The sequence below is a fragment of the Perca fluviatilis genome, chromosome 15, assembly GCF_010015445.1.
Source record: "Perca fluviatilis chromosome 15, GENO_Pfluv_1.0, whole genome shotgun sequence".
NCBI classification, from domain to species: Eukaryota; Metazoa; Chordata; class Actinopteri; order Perciformes; family Percidae; genus Perca; species Perca fluviatilis.
The window spans coordinates 26680744-26700567 of NC_053126.1; the positions used below are offsets into that span (position 1 = coordinate 26680744).

The 19824-nt window shown below is 39.3% G+C and overlaps 1 protein-coding gene across 1 annotated transcript; it reads right to left on the bottom strand.

Moving 5' to 3' along the window:
• Positions 1–5653: 5653 nt before the first annotated feature.
• On the bottom strand, positions 5654–11943 carry LOC120574988 (cyclin-dependent kinase 5 activator 1-like). The gene is made up of 3 exons (XM_039825538.1): positions 11362–11943; positions 8457–9084; positions 5654–7288 (listed from the first exon to the last, which is right to left on the bottom strand). The coding sequence occupies exons 2-3, from the start codon at positions 8970–8972 to the stop codon at positions 6797–6799; spliced, it is 1008 nt and encodes a 335-aa protein (XP_039681472.1). The 5' UTR covers positions 8973–9084; positions 11362–11943; the 3' UTR covers positions 5654–6796.
• Positions 11944–19824: the final 7881 nt, after the last annotated feature.

Consider the following 19824-nt stretch of genomic DNA (forward strand, 5'->3'; position numbering starts at 1 on the left):
CATATTCTTTGGCATAAATTAGAGTTACATTAAGAAATGTAAATAATAATAATAATAATAATAATAATAAATTGAATTTATATAGCGCTTTTCACGGACTCAAAGTCACTAAATTATCAGCAATTAAGTAAGATTTCAGTTGTGCCAACAAACCAAACTTGTCTGAAGTTTGTGATAACTGACAATCTTTAACTGTGATTCATTACAAAGTAAGCTTATGTTCTTTACTCATGGAACCATTTCAGAACTTACATAAAGGGTGATGATGGTGCAGTGGATATGACACATGCCTTTGGTGTGTAAGATCTGGGTTCAATTACCACCGTGATACATCAACCAATATGTCCCTGAGCAAGATGTATATATATAGCAATTATGTATGTTGCTTTGGATAAAAGCGTCAGCTAAAAGACATGTAATGTAATAAAGTGTGTGTTGATATCCAGTTGATTGTTCACTGAACTCATCAAAGGAAGTTGTTTGGACAACATTGTCAGCTTATCCTCATACTTCGCAGCATGTACAGTATTTGGGTTCAAATGTTTGTCTAATGTGAAGAAAGTTGTGATTGATTATTATTATTAATTTATACCTGTCTCTGATGAGTCTTTTCTCTGATCAAAACTCAGACAATGCAAACCATGAAGATAATGAAACTGGAATTCCGCTAATTTAAATATCTCACAATACTGTATTGTGTAAACTGTTTAATTAATTAATTTAATTAATTTCATATTTTATGTGGCTTTCTCATTTGCGGGGTGCAAATGTTCCACCTAAACAAGTTCCTTCTGGAGATCATTTTGCAGGGCCACCATCACTTAGAGCTGCCCAAGACAATTGTGATTGGTTTTAAGAAATGCAAACAACCCAGAGCGTTTTTTTCCTCCTATCCCAGAATGTATGTGTGGAGTAGCCAGACCTTACTCTGCAGGGCTGTGGAGATAGGTCTGGAAATAGAGACTAAACTTTTTCTAAAACCGCTTAAACAACTCAGTGCTGCCTTGCTGTGGTCAGACTAAGAACTGTCCCTGAAAGGCCATAACATCTATTAATGTATAAAATCACAGGATCTGAAAAATAAAAAAACACCATGCTTGTAAAGTGTTTTTTTTATATAAAGTACCTTTAACAGTTGATCAAATAATTTCTCACATACATATTCATACATCCACAAAGTAACAGACTGCAGCATCAGCACTCTAGTAACACGAGTAGCCGTGACTTTTGTTCAACAAAGATTCTTGTTTACACAGTATGTTTCACAAATGAAAAGGAAGGGAAAACATAATAACTTCATCATCATTATCATAAGCTTCATATGTTACACGATCGTTTTTGTCTTGTACGTGTTGCAAGATAAAATATGGCACATAGTTATGAGTTGATCAATGATTAGAGCACATTATGTATAAGAGTAACACTTTCTAATTCAAGAAAAAGGTTCATTCAGAGGGCACGTTTCCTTTCCTCGCCTCCTGTCCTGGCTTCCTTGCTTGTCTCTTTTTCATTGTCCCGGCACAGCTGGAAGGACCGGAGCAGGTGGAAGCAAAAGTAATGAAAAATCACAAAGGAGTTTTAAGTGGGGCTGTTTACACGCCAGCAAACCTAGCCAACGTTACTGGAGATCATGTTACTTTTGTCATTTTACGCTCGTAAACTTAAAAAAGTGAAACAAAAAAACAGTCCCATCTTCCATTTGTCCTTATCATAGTTATAATATTAGGACTAACTAGCTCTACACTGAACTAAAAAACAATACTACTACATGGATTATTAACTGCTAACTTTTTGCCAGGGACCTGACAGCTTTAGCTTCAGTCCTTTAACATGCATCAAGTGCATATTTAAGAGCCCCTTTATCTCATTTTAAAAACGAGTCGGATAAAAATAATAAAAAATAGACTGAATATATAACTTTTTAGCCAACTCACTGAGATAACATTAGCTTAATTAGCTAGCTACAGCAGATAAAGTCTGCCAGCAAAAACGACCATTGCCAGCTAGAAAGTAGAACAGCTTTTTTCTACCTTTGTCTGAAATCGAGGACCCATAGTTTCATTCATCATAAATCTGCCACCATTGTCATTGTAAACTGTATGTGGTGTGGCAACAGCAACTAAAGGTGTCAGGGCTTAGTGAACAGTCAATTATTACCTTAAGATTTACCACAAAGAATTCAGGTTACAGTTCTTTCAACATTCACCATTCCTCTACTAAATCTGGGTGATAGTCAAATCACTGTATTGTAGACACAGACTTCTTTCAGTTAAGCCCATGTCTTGCTGGGATATAATCCCCCACTTAACCTATTACTATTACTATTACTTCTTCCAGTTTTATGGAACAGGATTAGGGCCAATGTAAAAAATGTATTTGAGTTCTGAGTTTAAACTTTAGTACTGTAGGTGTACCTTTTTTTTTTTTTAACAAAACTTTCAACTCTGAATTCTGGCTTAAAACTTTAAATTCAGATTTCTAAGATTAAATTCGGAATTCTGACTTTAAGCACACAACCCAAATACATTATGTGACATCGCCCTTATCGTCTTCCGTAACAAATAACTAACAAATTAAGAAAAACAATGATTATTCCACAGTCATTATTGGAATGCTACTTGTGCCGTTCACACGTCAGAAACAGCTATAGCAAGAAGGATATGTAAACAAGCTTGTTTGTCATGGATTCATTCGTCATGTGCATATTTGTCTCTGAGGTCTGACTCTGCATCAAGGCTACAATATCTTTACTGCAGCCCAATTGGTTATCATCTGAACATAAAATGCAACCAAAGCTAAAACATCACCTGCATCGTGGACACACCTAGTCTGGAAACACGCTGTTTTGTTAACAAGCTTTTAAAATCCAATTCCCCATGTTGAATCAAGTTGTATCCTATCACAGAGCAGGCTAAATGTAATTATTCATAAATTATAAATTCTTTAACAGACTGCTGAATGCTCCAGCGTTGGATGAATCCAATATTGTCAAAGTGACACATAAAACTTCACTTTATGTTAAAAATCACAAGCATTACATTTTGATTTCTCGTCCCATTTATCTGGTCGACATTTCTGACACATGACGTAGCAACATTGTGAAAAAGTGTGTTCATGATTCCTTTATAGTCTTTCTTGTTGTCAGCAGTCAGGGACTTTTGAGTTGGCTCATGTTTCTTTGTGTGGTTTTTGTATGAACAAATTAGTCTTTAGAATGATATGGCACAAGATCTCTGCCCTGGTTGAGAAGGCAGAGCTTTTCTAAAATTGAAGACTGTTTATTGGCTTCGTTAGACAAAGTGATGTGACATCATCAAGGCGAGGAATCTCTTGAGGCACTCGGTTGACTTTTTTTTTACATGAAGTTCAGTCGTATAATGTCTTCAGTGGCTTTATAGGGAGCTTTCCAAAGTTTGAAAAAATAATCTTGCTGATGTTACCAGGGTCATCTCTGCTTGTGTTCGAGAATTAAAGCTAAAGTGCGTAGTTTCTGTCGCCCCATGAGGAATTCTAACAACAAAAATGTCGGCGCGTCCACATGACACAAGCCTTACGTGGACGTGCATGCGCCCCCACCCATCCCCTCTCCACGAGGTTGCTAGTAAGTTCCTAGCCAAGGAGGACAGGAAGGATTAAAAAATATGATGGACTGTTCAGAAGAGGTAATTATCTTCACTCAAGCTTCTGCACGGGAAAGTCACCAGATGACACAATCTTTTGAACATAGTCATACTGAGAAATCCAGAGAGAGTTGTGTGGATCTGATAGTCTTAATTAGCTTTGTAGCAACTCATTTGGCAATGGCTTGAATGTAACGGACGTTTACTAATATCAAAAAGTTACGCACTAAAGCTTTAAAAAAATTTTACTGAAAGCCTGTGTTACAAAATAGAGTTTTGGGGTTTGAAAGCATGTATTATGGGAAATCTAGGATCCACTATTTTTGGAGCTTAACCCATTATAGCAATTCAAAGTCTGGATATTTTGGCATCTGCTGCTTCAACCCTATTTATCTATGTTTTTGTGTATAACTGAGTGATGGAGAGAACAATCTTCGAAATTGATCCAGTATTAAACAAGGTGAAACAAGCTACAATGTAAGTTATTAAGCAACTGCATACCTTCAATTCACGTCCACAAAAAGTGCTTGTTTTACCACTGAATCTTACTCTTTAATAAAAAGGTCTATCTCTGAACGAATCCTTTCCATAATGTTGTCAGACACTTATACTAATAATATGAGTCTGTCAGTGGTAAAACAATCACTTTTAGTAGACGAAAATCGACAATGCACATTCGCTCAATTCTGGACCAATTTCAAAGATTCTTGTTCACATTAGTCAGTTAGATACAAAAACCTAGAAAAATAGGATCCAGGTTAAACAAAAAGCAAATTACCCTTTAATTATCCACTAAAACTGATTGAAACTTGCATGGATTTTGTTTTGCCCATCTAGGCTATTAGGTACTGGTTCTGAAAGGGGGAACCGTTTGATCTGGGTGGGGTCTTCTACGCCTCTTAGCACCATGGAACCAAGAACAGCAGAAATCCCGATGAAGGATCGGTGCTTGGGCTTGCCTTTATCGGTGTATGTGCAGCATAGGCAAGGCTTCAACTAGCCTGTCATACATTTCCTTCATTAGAGAGTTTGTGCCAATTCGCCTGGATGTCATATCACTGAGTCTAGCTTTCAGCAGTACAGCGCGGCGACCGCTCAGTCTCTTCTGTAACAATAAGTGCAGTGTGCCCAACACAAAGCAGCATGCTAGGAAACCTATAGAAGCACACATGCATGTCAAACAACTCAGAGAATAACTAAGCCATCAGGTCAACGGACCAGAGTGTCTCCACATATGGGTTGGACTGGTTGGACCGCATCAGACAGGACTGGACTGGAGCAGGTGGACGGAGAGAGAAGGAATACTGTGTTCAGCCTTCACACAGCAGAGGACCCTCTAGCCAAGTGGCCATTTCAAATGCGTTATTGTTTAGAGTTAATATCTATACTTGTAGCACTGCCATACACCTGGAATATATTCACATGTTCTTTTGGCGCTGACGTAACTGAATGTGTCCTCCATGCCCCTGCTCCACCAATCATTCACACAGTATGAAGCATACAAGATGAGAGCAGTGTTTGAAAACAGAAATCTTTCTCTTTCTTTCTTTCTTTCTTTCTTTCTTTCTTTCTTTCTTTCTTTCTTTCTTTCTTTCTTTCTTTTAGAGCTATTAAATCAATCGCTAACTATTTTGATAATTGTGTAATCAGTCTGAGTCATTTTTTATGAAAAAAGTAAATGTTTCTCTCATTCCAGCTTGTTAAACTGACTATTTTCTAGTTTCGTCCCTCCTCTGTGACAATAAAATGAATATCCTTGGCCTTTGGGAAACAATGATCAACTTTTCCCCCATTTTCTGACATTTTATCGACCAAACAACTAATCTTTCTTTCTTTCTTTCTTTCTTTCTTTCTTTCTTTCTTTCTTTCTTTCTTTCTTTCTTTCTCTCTCTCTCTGTGGTCACTCAGGACAGCACCAATATGGACTGCAGGAGAAAGTGCAAGGGGAGCAGGAAGGAATGAAATCATCTCCTGGGTAAAATATGCCCTGGAGGGGTCAGTATTGCATTTTCCCATATTTTTGTAAACGTAAACAGCTTAGAGAAGGGCATGTTTAATGATTATTAATCTGTGTACAAGGGATTATTTTACACACAGATTAAGCATTTCATATAAACATTTCAAATAAATGACTGATCTCCAAAATCACAGCAGATTGGACTGGATAAACCCAAATGTTCCCTTGAAAGTACAGCACTTTATGTAAGCTGTGGATTAATTAATCCACTACAGTACAAATACACCAAATACTGACTTAAATTTCACAGCCTCACAAGTTTGCCAACTAGTTGGGTTGTGGTTGATTCTAGCTCATCCATGTCGTGGTATTATTTAATGCTTTTAAAGTTTCAACAGTGGACCTCGCAGCCAGTGTTGGGGAGTGCAATTAGCTATAGCAATAAGGGAAAGTGGAGTTGGCAATAAGCAGGTGGTCATGTGCAACGACATATGAAGTGACCTCATGCAAGGTGGTTCTTGATTTTCATTACTGGGACATTTCTCTATAGCGGAAATGCCTGGATGCTATCTCACAATATCATCCTATCAGTACACTATATTTTTATATATATATATATATATATATATAATATTCACCCTTAATTCATAAATCTGTGTTGTCTGGCATTTCTAAACCAATTCATTTTTTTTTTTATCAAAAATTCCAGATTGCATTTCTTATCTCACTGAAACAAGGTACAGGTCAGACTAATGCATGTCTCTGAGCCTGAAGTGAAAAAATAAAAATGATAAATATCTCTTTCTCACAGCCTGTTAATGTCACATCACCAGACTCAAACGGAGCGGTGATACAGAATGAAAATCTGCAGAATGTAGCGGACTGTTTTTCTGCTTCCGGTGGAGATCTGTTAACATTATGTGTTTAATTTATTTTTTTATTTTGTTTAAAATCTGTGGAAAATCTGAGAAATATCTGAGGAATTCTGTGTCTGCTTATTACCCAAACTCAGATGATTAAAACACTGTGGTTACTCCCAGAAGCTCTTTGTTCTGGGTTACAAACAGGACATTTGGTAAATGATGAACTAGTAGAGACGCCAGACAACAGTACTGCACCAAGGTATCCCTACGCTGCATTACATTTGTCCACCCCTTCTCAACCTATTAACTCCTATCTTTCTATCCATCCATCCTTCCTTCCCCCTCCCAGCTCCCTCTTATCGGTCAAGCCCTATGAGGAGTTTGGTCTTCTCCTCTTCTTTCTTGCTCTCGTTCTTCAGGTCAGCAAACACCTGGGTAAAGAAGTGCGGGTCGGTATTGATCTGGAGCATTTTGCCGCTCATGCGGTTGATGATCTCCAGGCAGCGGTCCCAGAAGGCTTCCTTCTCCGCCTCGACCAGGAAGGGCTTCAGCGGGTAGGAGATCTCGTTGCCCATGTAGGAGTAGGAAAGGTAGAGGCAGGTGAGCAGTGAGGCCTGCAGCTCGCGCTCTGAGGCCACCTCGGATGAGACCACATCGCGGCACAGCATGTAGAGGAAGACCACATTAGCCGGAGTGATGAAGCCCTGATCCTGCCAGCCCTGTAGCAGGAGGGAGCGGTCGACGCTGCGCAGCCACAGCACCGGGTCGGTTGGGGATAGACGCTTCAGTCTGTAGCACCGGCGGCACAGGAACTCACCCAGGCTGCGCATCAGTTCGCTGGTGGAGGCCTGGGTTGGAGAAAGAGAAGGAAAGAAAAATAAGGGAAGGTAACAATGAGGACTAGGGAGAGGATCAGTGAAATGAGCCAGCAGTGAGTCTAAGTCAGTGTTTCTCAAATGGGGCCCTTTGTAGTGCTGCAGGGGAAAGTAAGATTTTCTTTAAATGTCAGTTTGAAAAATATTCATCATAATTGCTAATTGCTAATTCCTAAAATAATTATACTGCAAAAAGTTTGATCAAAAATGTAAATAAGTTTCGATTTATATTCAATATTCTTATTTTCAATGCAATCGTTAACTGCCCCAAACTGTCAACTGCTACAGTAAACGCAACTACGCTCTCTTTTACTTTCGTTGAGTGTGATTCGGAAGCTAGTTTCAATATTGAATGACAGACTAAAATCAAGAAAACAGATTTGGGGTTGAAGTAGCAGCAATACAGCTGTAAACACGTAGAATGAAAAAGATCCTCAGAGAAGCAGGAGTCAATGTTTCTCACTAAAACTGTAAGTTCAACTTATCAAAAGATGCATTTCAATGCTTAAATGGTGTTATTGTATGATGAAAAAAAAAATGCTTTTCCATGAATTTAGAGATAGATTCGAGAGTAATAATGTTGTTGTTTAGTATGTTATATACAGACGATGGTCTTGGCTGAAATATTTTAGAGAGGGTACAGAAAAGTTTGAGAACCACTGTTCTAATTAGCTAAAGATGATAGGGCTGGGTATTGCTAACTATTTCCAGAATTTATTCAAAACCGAGTCCCATGGTTACGAATACATTACATTTCCGATTCAATATTAATTAGGTAAGGGAAATTTCAATACCAATTTTGCCTGGATACAAAAGAGATTCTCAGAGAACTTATGCTGTAAATTGTACAAGCAAGAAGCAACCCTCAAATATTTTTTTATAATGCATCAGGTCAATGATTACATGAGGAATCAAACCCCAAAAAGGTTGTGGTGGGTTATACATCCATAGTGAAAAGATTGATTTGGGGATTTTATTAATCAATATCAGATTCACTCAAACAAAGATTGACTTTAATTGGAGAATGGATTACTTTAACCCAGCCCTAATAGAACACTTTCAAAATACTGATTTTAGCGAAAAACTTTGATTACAAAATAATAATAAAAAAAAAAATAGAAAAAGTTAGGGTAGAGATTACCTGGACAATGACACGTTTTGGTGTGCCCGTTGCGGTAGACGTTTGGATCCCGGAACCTGTGATGGAATTCTTTTTGGCAGCAACAGTAGCTACGTTAGCCAAGGTCTTGGAGACGGGCAGGTTGGAGGAGGTAGTGGTGGTAGTGGCCGAGGGGTCCTGGCTTGAGGAGTAAGAGGAGAGGTTAGCACAGGACTGAGACTTCTTCAGCTTCAGGCTACTGGAGGCTGAGTTGGCCGTGGCTGTGGCATGGCCATCCAGAGGGCTCCCTTTCCCACCGTCCCCGCCGTCTGCCTGCAACTTCTTGGAGCCCTTCCTCTTCGCCGATACAGCCACAATGCGTTTCCATGGCAACACACTGATGATAGAAGGGCGTTTGAGGGATTTTCCGGCTGCTGCAGCAGCATCCTTAGCGTTTTTGCTGTTTTGGACCGCTGTGTAGTGGCCTACAGTGGCCGGGCCGTCCTCAAACAGCACGGCCTTGCGGTAGCTGGGAGACAGAGACAGCACCGTACCCATGATGTCTGTACAACGGTTAGCAGTGGGAAGCAGTGGGTGGCAAGCTCTTTGATTGGTCGAGACAAAGAGCTTTGAGAGGACCAAAGTGTCTCAATTGTGGAGGAAATCAAACCTGTGAGCGAAGAACAAAAAGGAGTGGCGATGTTCTCCATTGGTTACATTACATACAGTAAACAATGCAAAATTAAGCCGTCGACATCAAACACTTCATAGTTAATAACCAAATTATTAATTAATGGGGAGACACTACAGGCAAAAACATAGTTTTTCAATTTTGAGTTTTTAGCCTATTTTGCCCCATAACAAGTTTTCTTTCAGACTATTTGGAGAGAAAAAAACATCCAAAACACACATTAAGGAGTTTGTTTTACAACACTTTGTCTATTTGCACCTGTAAATGTATCCTTAATTCACTAAAAGTTAGCATTAGCTTTGTTTGCATACTTAGACTTTAATTTCTGAAAACTTCATGGTGATAAGATGTTTTCTCTATTCACCTGCAGTGTCTCCCCAAGTTAATAAAAGATTATGTTTTAATTTGAAAGGACAGTCCCAACTCAAGGTCAACTTACTAGCCTTTTTCTGAGCTTTTAAGCGCATCTCAGGGTCTTCCTCAGCAGATGGAGTTTAATTAGTTTTCATGGAGATAACCTAGATAGTGACTTATGGGAAACAATGCGATCGCGATTGTTTTGTGATTCGAGGTTTGACTCCCCAGTGTTCGAGTCCAAGTCCGAATCAGCAAAGAAGAGTCTGAGTCATGTCCTAGTCGAGTCACCATTACCTGAGTTTGAGTCCGAATCAAGTCACGAGTCCAGGACTCGAGTACTCCATCACTGCCTATTACACATAAAAGTAGTCAGTAGTCCTCCAACTTCCGAGGCCCATTGTTATGAATGCTCGAGTCCGATTTAATAAATTCTGGAGTCCAAGTCATCAGCGATCATGTCCAAGTTGAGTCACGAGTCCAGAGAATATTGACTTGAGTACTGCATCACTGTGAGACACACAAGGATATATCCATTTTCTAACAATCGCTCCATTCACTTAGATGATGTGAGAGTAGAAAGATGCAAAGAAGAGGAGGATTGACTCAAGGTGTGCTGACACAGATACATCTTCAGGAAGGAAAACACTGTTACAATTCATGATACCAATTGAAGCAGATAAGAGAGGCTTTGTTCAGAGTTTTCACAGAATGGAATGTAACAGATTGACAACAGCTACTTTCATGTTACTGCCGCTGTGCCCCAGCTACCATGACAACAAAATTCATCTAATGAGGAAGAGGGTGAGATGCAGTTAAAAGCTCTAGAAAAAGCTTGTAAGTTAAGATTTGTTTTCCTTTTTTTCACCAAGCTACTGTAAGACCAAGAATGTCCATTCACATTGTTGTCTTCAACTGTTTGTGAGGAGAGAGCAAAGAGAAAAGTAATCATGGTCCACTTATTACCTTTTTTCCAGAGCTTTGAAGCACATCTCAAGGTCTACCCAAAAAGATGGAGACCATACAATTTGGTCGAAAGCCCTGCAAAAAAGCTATTCAGTGGGCCTTGAGTTAAGTTTTCAAACCACTGTTTTTGATCTATCTTTAGGGAGTGAGTCAAAAGGAAACCTTTCAAGATTTTAAAAGGTAATTGCATTACATTTTTACAAAACTACTGAAACATTACTTTCTATGATCAAGTGCAAATAAATATAACATGCATGATCTGATGGCATTCCTTCACAGTAGTCACAGTACCAGTGTAATACATGCTCCAAGTGTTGTCACATAAAAACGTCTGCTGTTTATTTTCTTGTCAAAGAAAATGAACATGCCTTGGTTGTTCAGCAGAAGCGACCTCAGCAACCATGCATGGATTTCATTTCCACTTGCTTTTAATCTCCAATCAAACCTTAGTCTCTGTGATTAAACATTGTGTTGCTGCTATCTCTCTACATAAAACATATTATGCATCCTCTTTCAGTCAGTGTGACACTGGCCTGCAGCCGCTCCAGTCTTCATCAGTATTATATAAGAACCAAGATAAGGCCACAGAGGCATGAGAAAAAAAATGTGCGCAAGCATCCATCTTAGCTTCAAAATGGAAGCCTTGAAAACAGCCCCAACACCAGGCTGCTTCACAAACATAAACCTGGGCTCTCACACAGCCACAGCCTAAACACAAGACACATGATGCTGTTGTCTTTAATGCTGTATGATACATTTTTGAACAACATAAATTGTATTTATATGAAGATTTGAGCAGCCACACACCTGTGCATTAAGACGCTTTAAGTCTTTGGCTGTTCAGCTTTTTCCGGGGTTCATTTGGTTGTTTTATCATGCAGAGCTGAACAAATGGTGTTGCCATACACAGCAAAACAAACCTTCATGTGTTCCTACCTTCTAATTAATCGGCTCTTCTTGTGAGATCCATGGATCACACCTTGACCCCCTTGCTGCTGAGCAAATACGGTCAAAATGTGAAAGCGCTTCCCAGCCGTTCTGCTGTTGTCCAGGGTCCAGGGCGTGAACACGGACGGTTCGGTCCCTGATTATATGTAGCCTAAGCCCCCAGCGTTACAGGCCGACAGGTTGTCTCCCGGCCGGTGGGCTACTTCGTTTTTTTTTATTTTTTTTTTTATTTTTTTTTTCAAATCTTCATTTATAAAAAGTCCCTCGCTCGTGGATGGGAACACAGATGCGAAGCGAATGCAAACTGTGCTTCACTCCGTCTCTCGCAGCGAGTGGGAAGATGTCTTCCATTGAGAAGCGAAAATCTATACGGTGGCGATAAATGAGCTGGTACGATGCTCGCAGCTTGGACAAATCTCCCTCTGACATGTATAAAAACAGCACATATCGCTCTAAAAATCTCAATCAACACAAAGGGGGAGAATACCAAGTGAGCGAACGAGAAAAAAATGGCCACTATAAATTCCAAAAATAGACAGCAGCTTATACCCTCAGCTATGTAAACCTGCCAGAGAGAGAGAGAGAGAGAGAGAGAGAGAGAGATACCCGTTGCTTTGATGCGGGCATCTGCAGTTATTCGGGTTGGATGTGGGAGTGAAACGGCGCCTTCTCATTGGCCACTGCCGGGATACTGCAGCTGCTTGTCGCTGTCGCAGCCGTGCGGCGGAAGCCATTTCATTGGCCGTGGAACGGCTCCAGCCTATCGGAGGTCCGCTGTCCGAGGTGCTGAACCAGATGTGTCAAAGCCGCTGCTGTGGCGGAGGAGGGAGGGAGAGAGGCTGGCTGCTTAAGATGAACACGGAGGATTTTATGAATCACTGTGAGTAGGCCGAGCCCCACTAACACTGTGTCAGCTAAATCCGCCTCCACACAAATGGGCAGAAGTTTCACAGTACACGATGTGCTTTATGGTAGAATTCTCCTCATTATTAGGGAGAGTCTGTCTTTTACCCCCAATATAAATATGCTGCCATTTAAATGAAACCTACATAAACCCGCTTGTAAAAATAGATGATATACTGTATCTAAACCAATATATATCATAAAAGTAACTGTAAATTCATTAACATGTTTGTAAAATTTGGTACTACTGACAGGGAAAAAATGTTTTATTGATAGGCTTAAAAATGATGAAATTCACAAAACAAAACAGCAAAAATCAGTTGAAACATTTGTTATCAATAATAAAGAAATATTGGATGTATTGTAAGACCTACATTCAAATAAACACAACATAATTTTGTCTTCCCCTCCTCTCCTAATTAGTACCAAATTACAAATATTTCTTGGAAACTTTATAGGAAATGATTAAGCAATTATAAACCTGTAAGGAGAAATCATAATTTCTGCTTCACAGTCATAATATCTTAAAGAAGTGTTACTCTCTTTGGAAATGTCTTCCAAAGCACGGCTAGGTTTCTTTGGAACATTTTGTGGCTTTTAAATTGGATTGAACTGTTTCAACCTATATATTGAACCTATATCAATTAACAAAGACAAAGAGTTGATTTGATTGGAGAAAAGATAATTACTGATTGTTGTTCAACACCTGATTACTGTCCTGAGTTCTGAGTTTGAACTGGAGAGATGGTCTCTCATCCTATATGTGAGTGAAGTGAGAGAGAACCTTTTTCTTTTTAAAGCAGCACCAGAACTGTTTGAGCAGAGTAAAGAGGAGTTCCCTCTGTGTTTTCTTTTGTTTAATTTTTTTTTTTAAAGACTGAAAATAAAAGTCTGACAGTTTTCTTCCCATCAAACTTCCTTCCAGCAAGATGTTTTAAATTACTTGTGATTCCTCTGAGTTACAATTCACCTCACCTTACAACAATCTTAAGTTTGCAAAGTTAGTGGGAAACAGGGGCAAAGAAAACCCAGAGTCAAACTCCCAGGTGTATGTACAGATACAATAAAGCTGATTAAATCATAATTAGAATCAGTTATAATGGTGTAAACAGATACAAGAAATTTGACTCTGGCTTTTTGTTGCTCTTTAAGTCAACACAGAAATAGACATATGGATAAAAACAAGGATAACAAAGCTGAAAAAGGTAAACAAACATTTTACTTCTATATACAGATATACAGTAAGTATGCATATGAAAAAGTGTAAATGTACATATACACATACAAAAGCATACACATAAAACTAGTGTTGGAATAAATTATGAATTAATATAACAGGTTGCTTATATATGTGATTATGACAGTATAAGGGCCTACAGTATATATTTAACATATATTCACTTCAATTATGTGTTTAACACTACAAAATATACATTTTATTTGGAAAGGTGGATGCTTGGTGTTACAGGTTGTGATTCTGAAAGTCGGTGTTCTGCACCTGCTATCTAATGGCATCAGCCCCATGGGCTTTCTCAACCATAACACATTTCGATGATACCAGAATGGCGGCTGTAAGCTAGAAAGTGGATTTATCAGAATGTCTTTCTTCCCTAAATGCTGCTCTACCCACATGTTCAGGATGCAACTGAGCTGAAAGAGAGGAGGGGGTTTGTAAAGCCTCTTCCACAGGATGCTGCATCTGAATGCTGGGAAAATTAACAGCAGCTCAGCTCTCGACGATGATGAACACACAGTGAGTCACCTGGCTGCTGAATTGCCTGTGTAAATACATATATACACATTTAACTTATGGAGTAGCCTATAGAAATGAAAGTTGATAGGAATGATGTGTGATGGATTTATTGAAACATTTGTTGGTTGATTTTCAATTATCCACTGGAACAAACTCCTACTTTGTCTATAAGTGATACAGATATCTAGTCCAAGACAACTTGTTTCAGACTGAACAGTTTGGTAGTTAATGAACAAAAACTCAAAAATAGACACATACCGTAAAATGCAAAACTCAACAAGGAAGTACATGTACAGACAAAACAATACAAGACACAGACTAAAATAAATCACCATAAAATAGGAATTAATCAAACACAGCATTATATTGTCTGATTTTTTTTTTCACAACAAGGGTCTGTTATACAGAAAATGGGTTAGGGGTTAGGGTTAGGGGGGTTAGTGGTGCAAGACCTGAATCACCCTATCGGGGTTTCAGAATCAGAATCAGAAATACTTTAATATTCCCAGGGGGAAATTATTATTGTTACAATACGCAATTATGACCGTCTCCCTCTACATTATCCCTTACATATTACAACAGAACAAGTAACGTTCTTTGCTCCTTCCGTGTTTCCTGGGCCTGTATTTATCAAGCTTCTCAAAGTGCCATTTTAGTTTTTAGGGGTTAGAATTCATGAAATGTACTCCTACTTTCAAATTTAAGTATAAGTTATCAAATTTCTTAAAGCTAAGAATCACTCTCCCAGTTATTTAAGACAGCTCAAGAGGTCTCTCCAGTGGTTAGGAGTTGCCAGTAAGGGCTTGTGATGTCACTGAGAAAACGGAGACGTGCGCCAATCTTTCAAGGGGAAATGTTTGACGACGAGCAGTTAATTAAATGGTATCGTTTGGACAGAGCAGGCATAAATATAAATTCTAGAATATATATAGGCAGGTCAGTTAACAGATCACCGGTTTAAAATTTGAAATAAAGACATGGTGGAAAACGTGTTTATCTTTCATTTCCAATGTGTATATCATAATGTCTTCTCTTTTGAAAAGTCTTTATTGTCAAATGTGTGTTGAATGTAATCTCCTCTTAGGAATTTCACACTTCAATGTGAATTTATCTGAGAGTATTCTTAAATAAGGAAATCTATTCAGTGATTGGTCCATGCCTATGTCGTCATCCAAAATCCCATTTGCGGCACAGCAATGTGTCCTAAATCATCGCTAAGACTGACACTTAAGATATAGTCCTACACTTCACTTAAATTACAACTGAGATGCTTGATAATAGTGATGGGACAACCGACTCTTTTACGTGAGTCGGTTCAACCGGACGGTCGTTGGTTGGCCTACCGAGTTAATAGATTCGGTCACCGGATCGCGTTCCCCCGCCAGGAACCAAGACACCGCGGAAGACTCGGGTGATTGCGGTCACATTCGGTCTTGACATACTATTTACACACTCACACTGACCGACACTAGACTCACGCACTGGCCACGGTTACATTCGGTACCCTGGTGGGCGGTCTCCTCATGAGTCTAACTACCATGTAGCAACATTCACTTCTAACATTTAACTTAACATAACTACCAAGATAACATTATGTGTATTTGTATGTGATATAATACTTTCCCTTGGTAATGTAGCCTATGAATTTCCATGAACACAATTCTAAAATGCACGAGACATAAAGGCTTCTGCTATCGGTAACTCAAACTTGCCGAGAACCTAGACACCCGTGATTACATATAGACTCATGCATTAGGCACGGTTATGGTCTCTTTCAGTAGCCTGGTGCGCGGTCTCCTGCTGACAGCCTACCTATCACGTAACAAACATTTAATTTAACATAACTACTAAGATAACATGACGTGCATTTATATGTGATATCCATCGATAATGTAGTCTATGAATTTGTATGTACACAATCATCTAAGATGCACAAGAAATAAAGGCTTCTGGGATCGGTTGATAACTCAAACTTGCCGAGAACCTAGACACCCGTTTGAATATAGACTCACGCAGTACCCTCGGTTACGGTCTTTACGGTCTCGTTCAGTAGCCTGGTGCGCGGTCTCCTCGTGACAGCCTACCTACCACGTAGCAACATTCACTTCTCTAACATTTAACTTAACATAACTACCAAGATAACATGACGTGTATTTGTATGTGATGTACTGTACTTCCCCATCGATAATGTGTGAATTGCCATAAACACAATCCTCTAAGATGCACCAGAAACATGGCTTGGTTAATAACTCAAACTTGCCGAGAACCAAGACACCGCTTGATTACATTAGACTCGATCGGGCCGGCCGGTTGCACGTTTACATTAGACTCGAGCGGGCCGGCCGGTTGCACGTTTACATTAGACTCGAGCGGGCCGGCCGGTTGCACGGTTACATTCGGTCTCGTTCAGTAGCCTGGTGTGCAGTCTAGGTAGCTCATTTCCTGATTGATTCTACCACCACCACTCCAGTGGAGGCGCTAATGAGCTAGATTACTACACACACAGTAGCAGAAGAATACCAGCTACGCACAACAGCACGAATGAAGTAAAGAAAAAAAACAGGAGTGAGTCGGTTCATTGACGTATGGCACTCGAGTCTCCCAGTTCAGTGACACGAGTGGGGTTAATTAACCGGCTCTTCAGTCAGTTCGTCAACACTACTTGATAACTAACTTTTAAGTGCAGCTTTGAGCTAAGAACTTTTTTACTCTTAATTCAAGTCATAGCAGTGTTCTTGTAAGTAATTCTCAGAGGCTTAATAAATAGGGGCCCATGTCTGTGATAGTGAGTAAATCACAATGGAAGACAGTGAGGTAGATTCAGCAGGCAATCTGTGGGCATGATGGTCACCTAGATGGAGGTGGTTCATTGATTGATTGATTTCAATTGTTAATTGACAATATTAAAATGTAAGATTGTATGTCATATGTAAATTAACAATGTATACAAACCAGATCATTATGCCATTGGACATTTGCTGTTGTCAATAGAATAACACAATGAAGCCAGTTAGTGTATTTACATTGTGGTCCTGTTAGTGTTTGAGTGAGCAGATGTAAAACATATGTATGCATGTTTGTATGACTATAAGCCACATCTTCTCCTAACCCAGAGAGAATTACCCAAAAATGCATGAACAACTAAAACAAACAATGAGTATTTAGGGTCTACTGCAACTCAACCGATACAATAGTTTTATTTAGGACAATCTACTCAGCCAGCCCTTTATGGAGGACTTAAAGTTTCCAATAGAGCTATTTAACTTTAGGCTTGCAGATAACCCATTCCACATAACTTCTGCTGAGTATTAAAAACAGTCTTTTCCTATACAGCTTATGAATCTGCAACCCACAAAATGAGTGTAGCTCCCTCTAGTGAGATAACTGTGTACATTGCTAACCCGAGAGATTTAATCACATAAATATGTGGGTACCACATTGTTGACTCTCCTGGGAACAATACACATGTGACAGTCTCTCCTCCACTCTGAGCCAATTAAGGCTATAAAATCAACAAAGTGATGGTGTGGTTGGGCATGAAGATTAAAAATCAACCTAACTAGTTTGTTCTGAGAGGTCTGCAGCCAATTTTTGAGGATCTTTGGGATGCTAGTGTACTATCAAATACAGGTGTAATCAAAATGGCACTGCACGAGTGCCACTGTCAATATTTCAAGATCATTTATGTCTATTAAAGTGGATATTCTAGCAAGAAATAAAATTTTTTGATTGAGCATTGATAGAACTTTTAGTATCATACTCTCTTCAGTTTATTGTCTTATATACACCTTAAATAAGTAACTGATTCCTTGGCTGTAATTTCAAAGACTCCTATTACAACTCTGAACCCAGGAGTGAATTATAGCCTACATGTCTTTTATTTAGCAGTATTTTTGTTTTATAACCATTTTTCAACATGAGTCGCCAATGTTGTTCAGCCAGTTGAAATGTCACAGTGAAAATAATAATAAAAGATAAAGAAAAAACATATTTTACCTCTTAGATTCTTACGCTGAGAGTTGTGTTTATTTGGAATGTGTGTGTGTGCAGCGATAAAGTAGAGTAGCTTAAAGCTTATATCAGTTAGGAAATTATCAGAATGGACTACTTCCTCTATAAATATGGTTAAAAGTAGGGTAGCTCATTCTGTAAGGTCGGAAATATCTATCAGAATGGACTACTTCATCTATAAATGTAGTTAAAAGTAGAGTAGCTCATTATGACAGTTAGGAAATATCTATCAGAATGGAATACTTCCTCCAGAAATGTAGTTAAAGTAGAGTAGATAATTATGACATGTAGGAAATATCCATCAGAATGGACTACTTACTCTATAAATGTAGTTTAAGGTAGAGAAGCTCATTCTTTCGGGTGGAAAATATCAATCAGAATGCACTACTTCCTCTATAAATGTAGTTAAAAGTAGGGTAGCTCATTATGACAGGTAAGAAACTAAACTGACTAACCTCATTTGTAGATGCAGAACAGGCTTTTTGTTTGTTGTTTGGATAAATCATTACAATGTATATTCTTTTTTTCTGGGCCAGTAAAGTTATACAATGGGCCAGTGGAAAAAAAAGTTATGTTGGACCCTGGCGTTCTGAATGAGCTGCAGGGGCCGGATGGCACATGCAGGCAGGCCAGCCAGGAGCATACCTGTCAAGTTTTGGATTTGAAAATAAGGGAAATTTTCCGGCGCCCACCGCAAGCAGTCCCACCACCCCAACCAAGCTCCAGTATCCCTTACATTTTAAGACAGGTGTACAAGAAAGCTAAAATCACCACTTGATGCAGAATGCTAAAACATTTACAATTTATAACATTGCTTGTCTTTACATTTTATTTTCATTCCACACATTCTTTTCATTTCATATTGCTTTTCTTTTACAGTTTTTCTTTTCATTTCACATAACTTTTCTTTTCTTTTCTTTCTTTGGATGGATGGATGGATGGATGGTATTTGTGGGCTGGGCCAGAGTGGTTTACAGAGTGGTTTACACAAGAGTAGAGCGCAAACAGTTCTGTTGTCTAATGTCATCCTATTCTCTGTAACAATCTTTCATACCATGCTAAACACCATTTCTCAACTTGCATTGCTATGGGGAATGCATAGTAAAGCCTTCATAAGTTTTGGCAGCGCACCGTCTCTGTCGAAGCGTCATCATCCGTCTCTGCTTTTTTTTTTTTCTGCGTTACATTGTCATCATCTGACCTCACACACTAAACGTTCGCGACAACTGCCATCTACAGTATCTGTAGTAGGCTACTGCAGGTGGCAGTTATCGCGAGGCTAGTGACAGAGCTCAGATTGGGAATGTTTTTTTTTTTTTTTACTCCGCTCGGACCCGGGGTATTATTTTTTAATAACGCAGGTTAAAATACGGGAGATTTACGGGAAAATACTAATACGGGAGGACGGCGGGAAAGAAGGGTAAAATACGGGACTTTCCCGGCCAAAACGGGATACTTGACAGGTATGGCCAGGAGGGAGTTGCAGTAGTCTAGACGTGAGATGACTAGAACCTGAACCAGAACCTGAGCCGCCTTCTGCTTTAAAAGGGGACTTATCCTTCTGATGTTATGCAGAATATATCTACACGATCGGGTAGTTGCAGCAGTGATGGCAGTAATGGAGAGTTGGTCGTCGGGTGTCACACCCAGGTTTCTAGCAGTCTGGGTGGGGGCTACCACAGAGCTGTCAATTGTTATATAATTTCCTGGGTAGGAGAGCCCTTCCGTGGAAGGAAAAGGACCTCAGTCTTGTCAAGGTTGAGTTTCAGATGGTGTGTGGACAT

Excerpts from the sequence above, each read along its gene's own strand:
- LOC120574988 (XM_039825538.1), bottom strand. The coding sequence starts at position 8,972 with ATGGGTACGGTGCTGTCTCTGTCTCCCAGCTACCGCAAGGCCGTGCTG. Across the intron at positions 7,289-8,456 it reads CAAAACGTGTCATTGTCCAG|GCCTCCACCAGCGAACTGAT; the intron begins GTAATCTCTACC and ends TCTCCAACCCAG.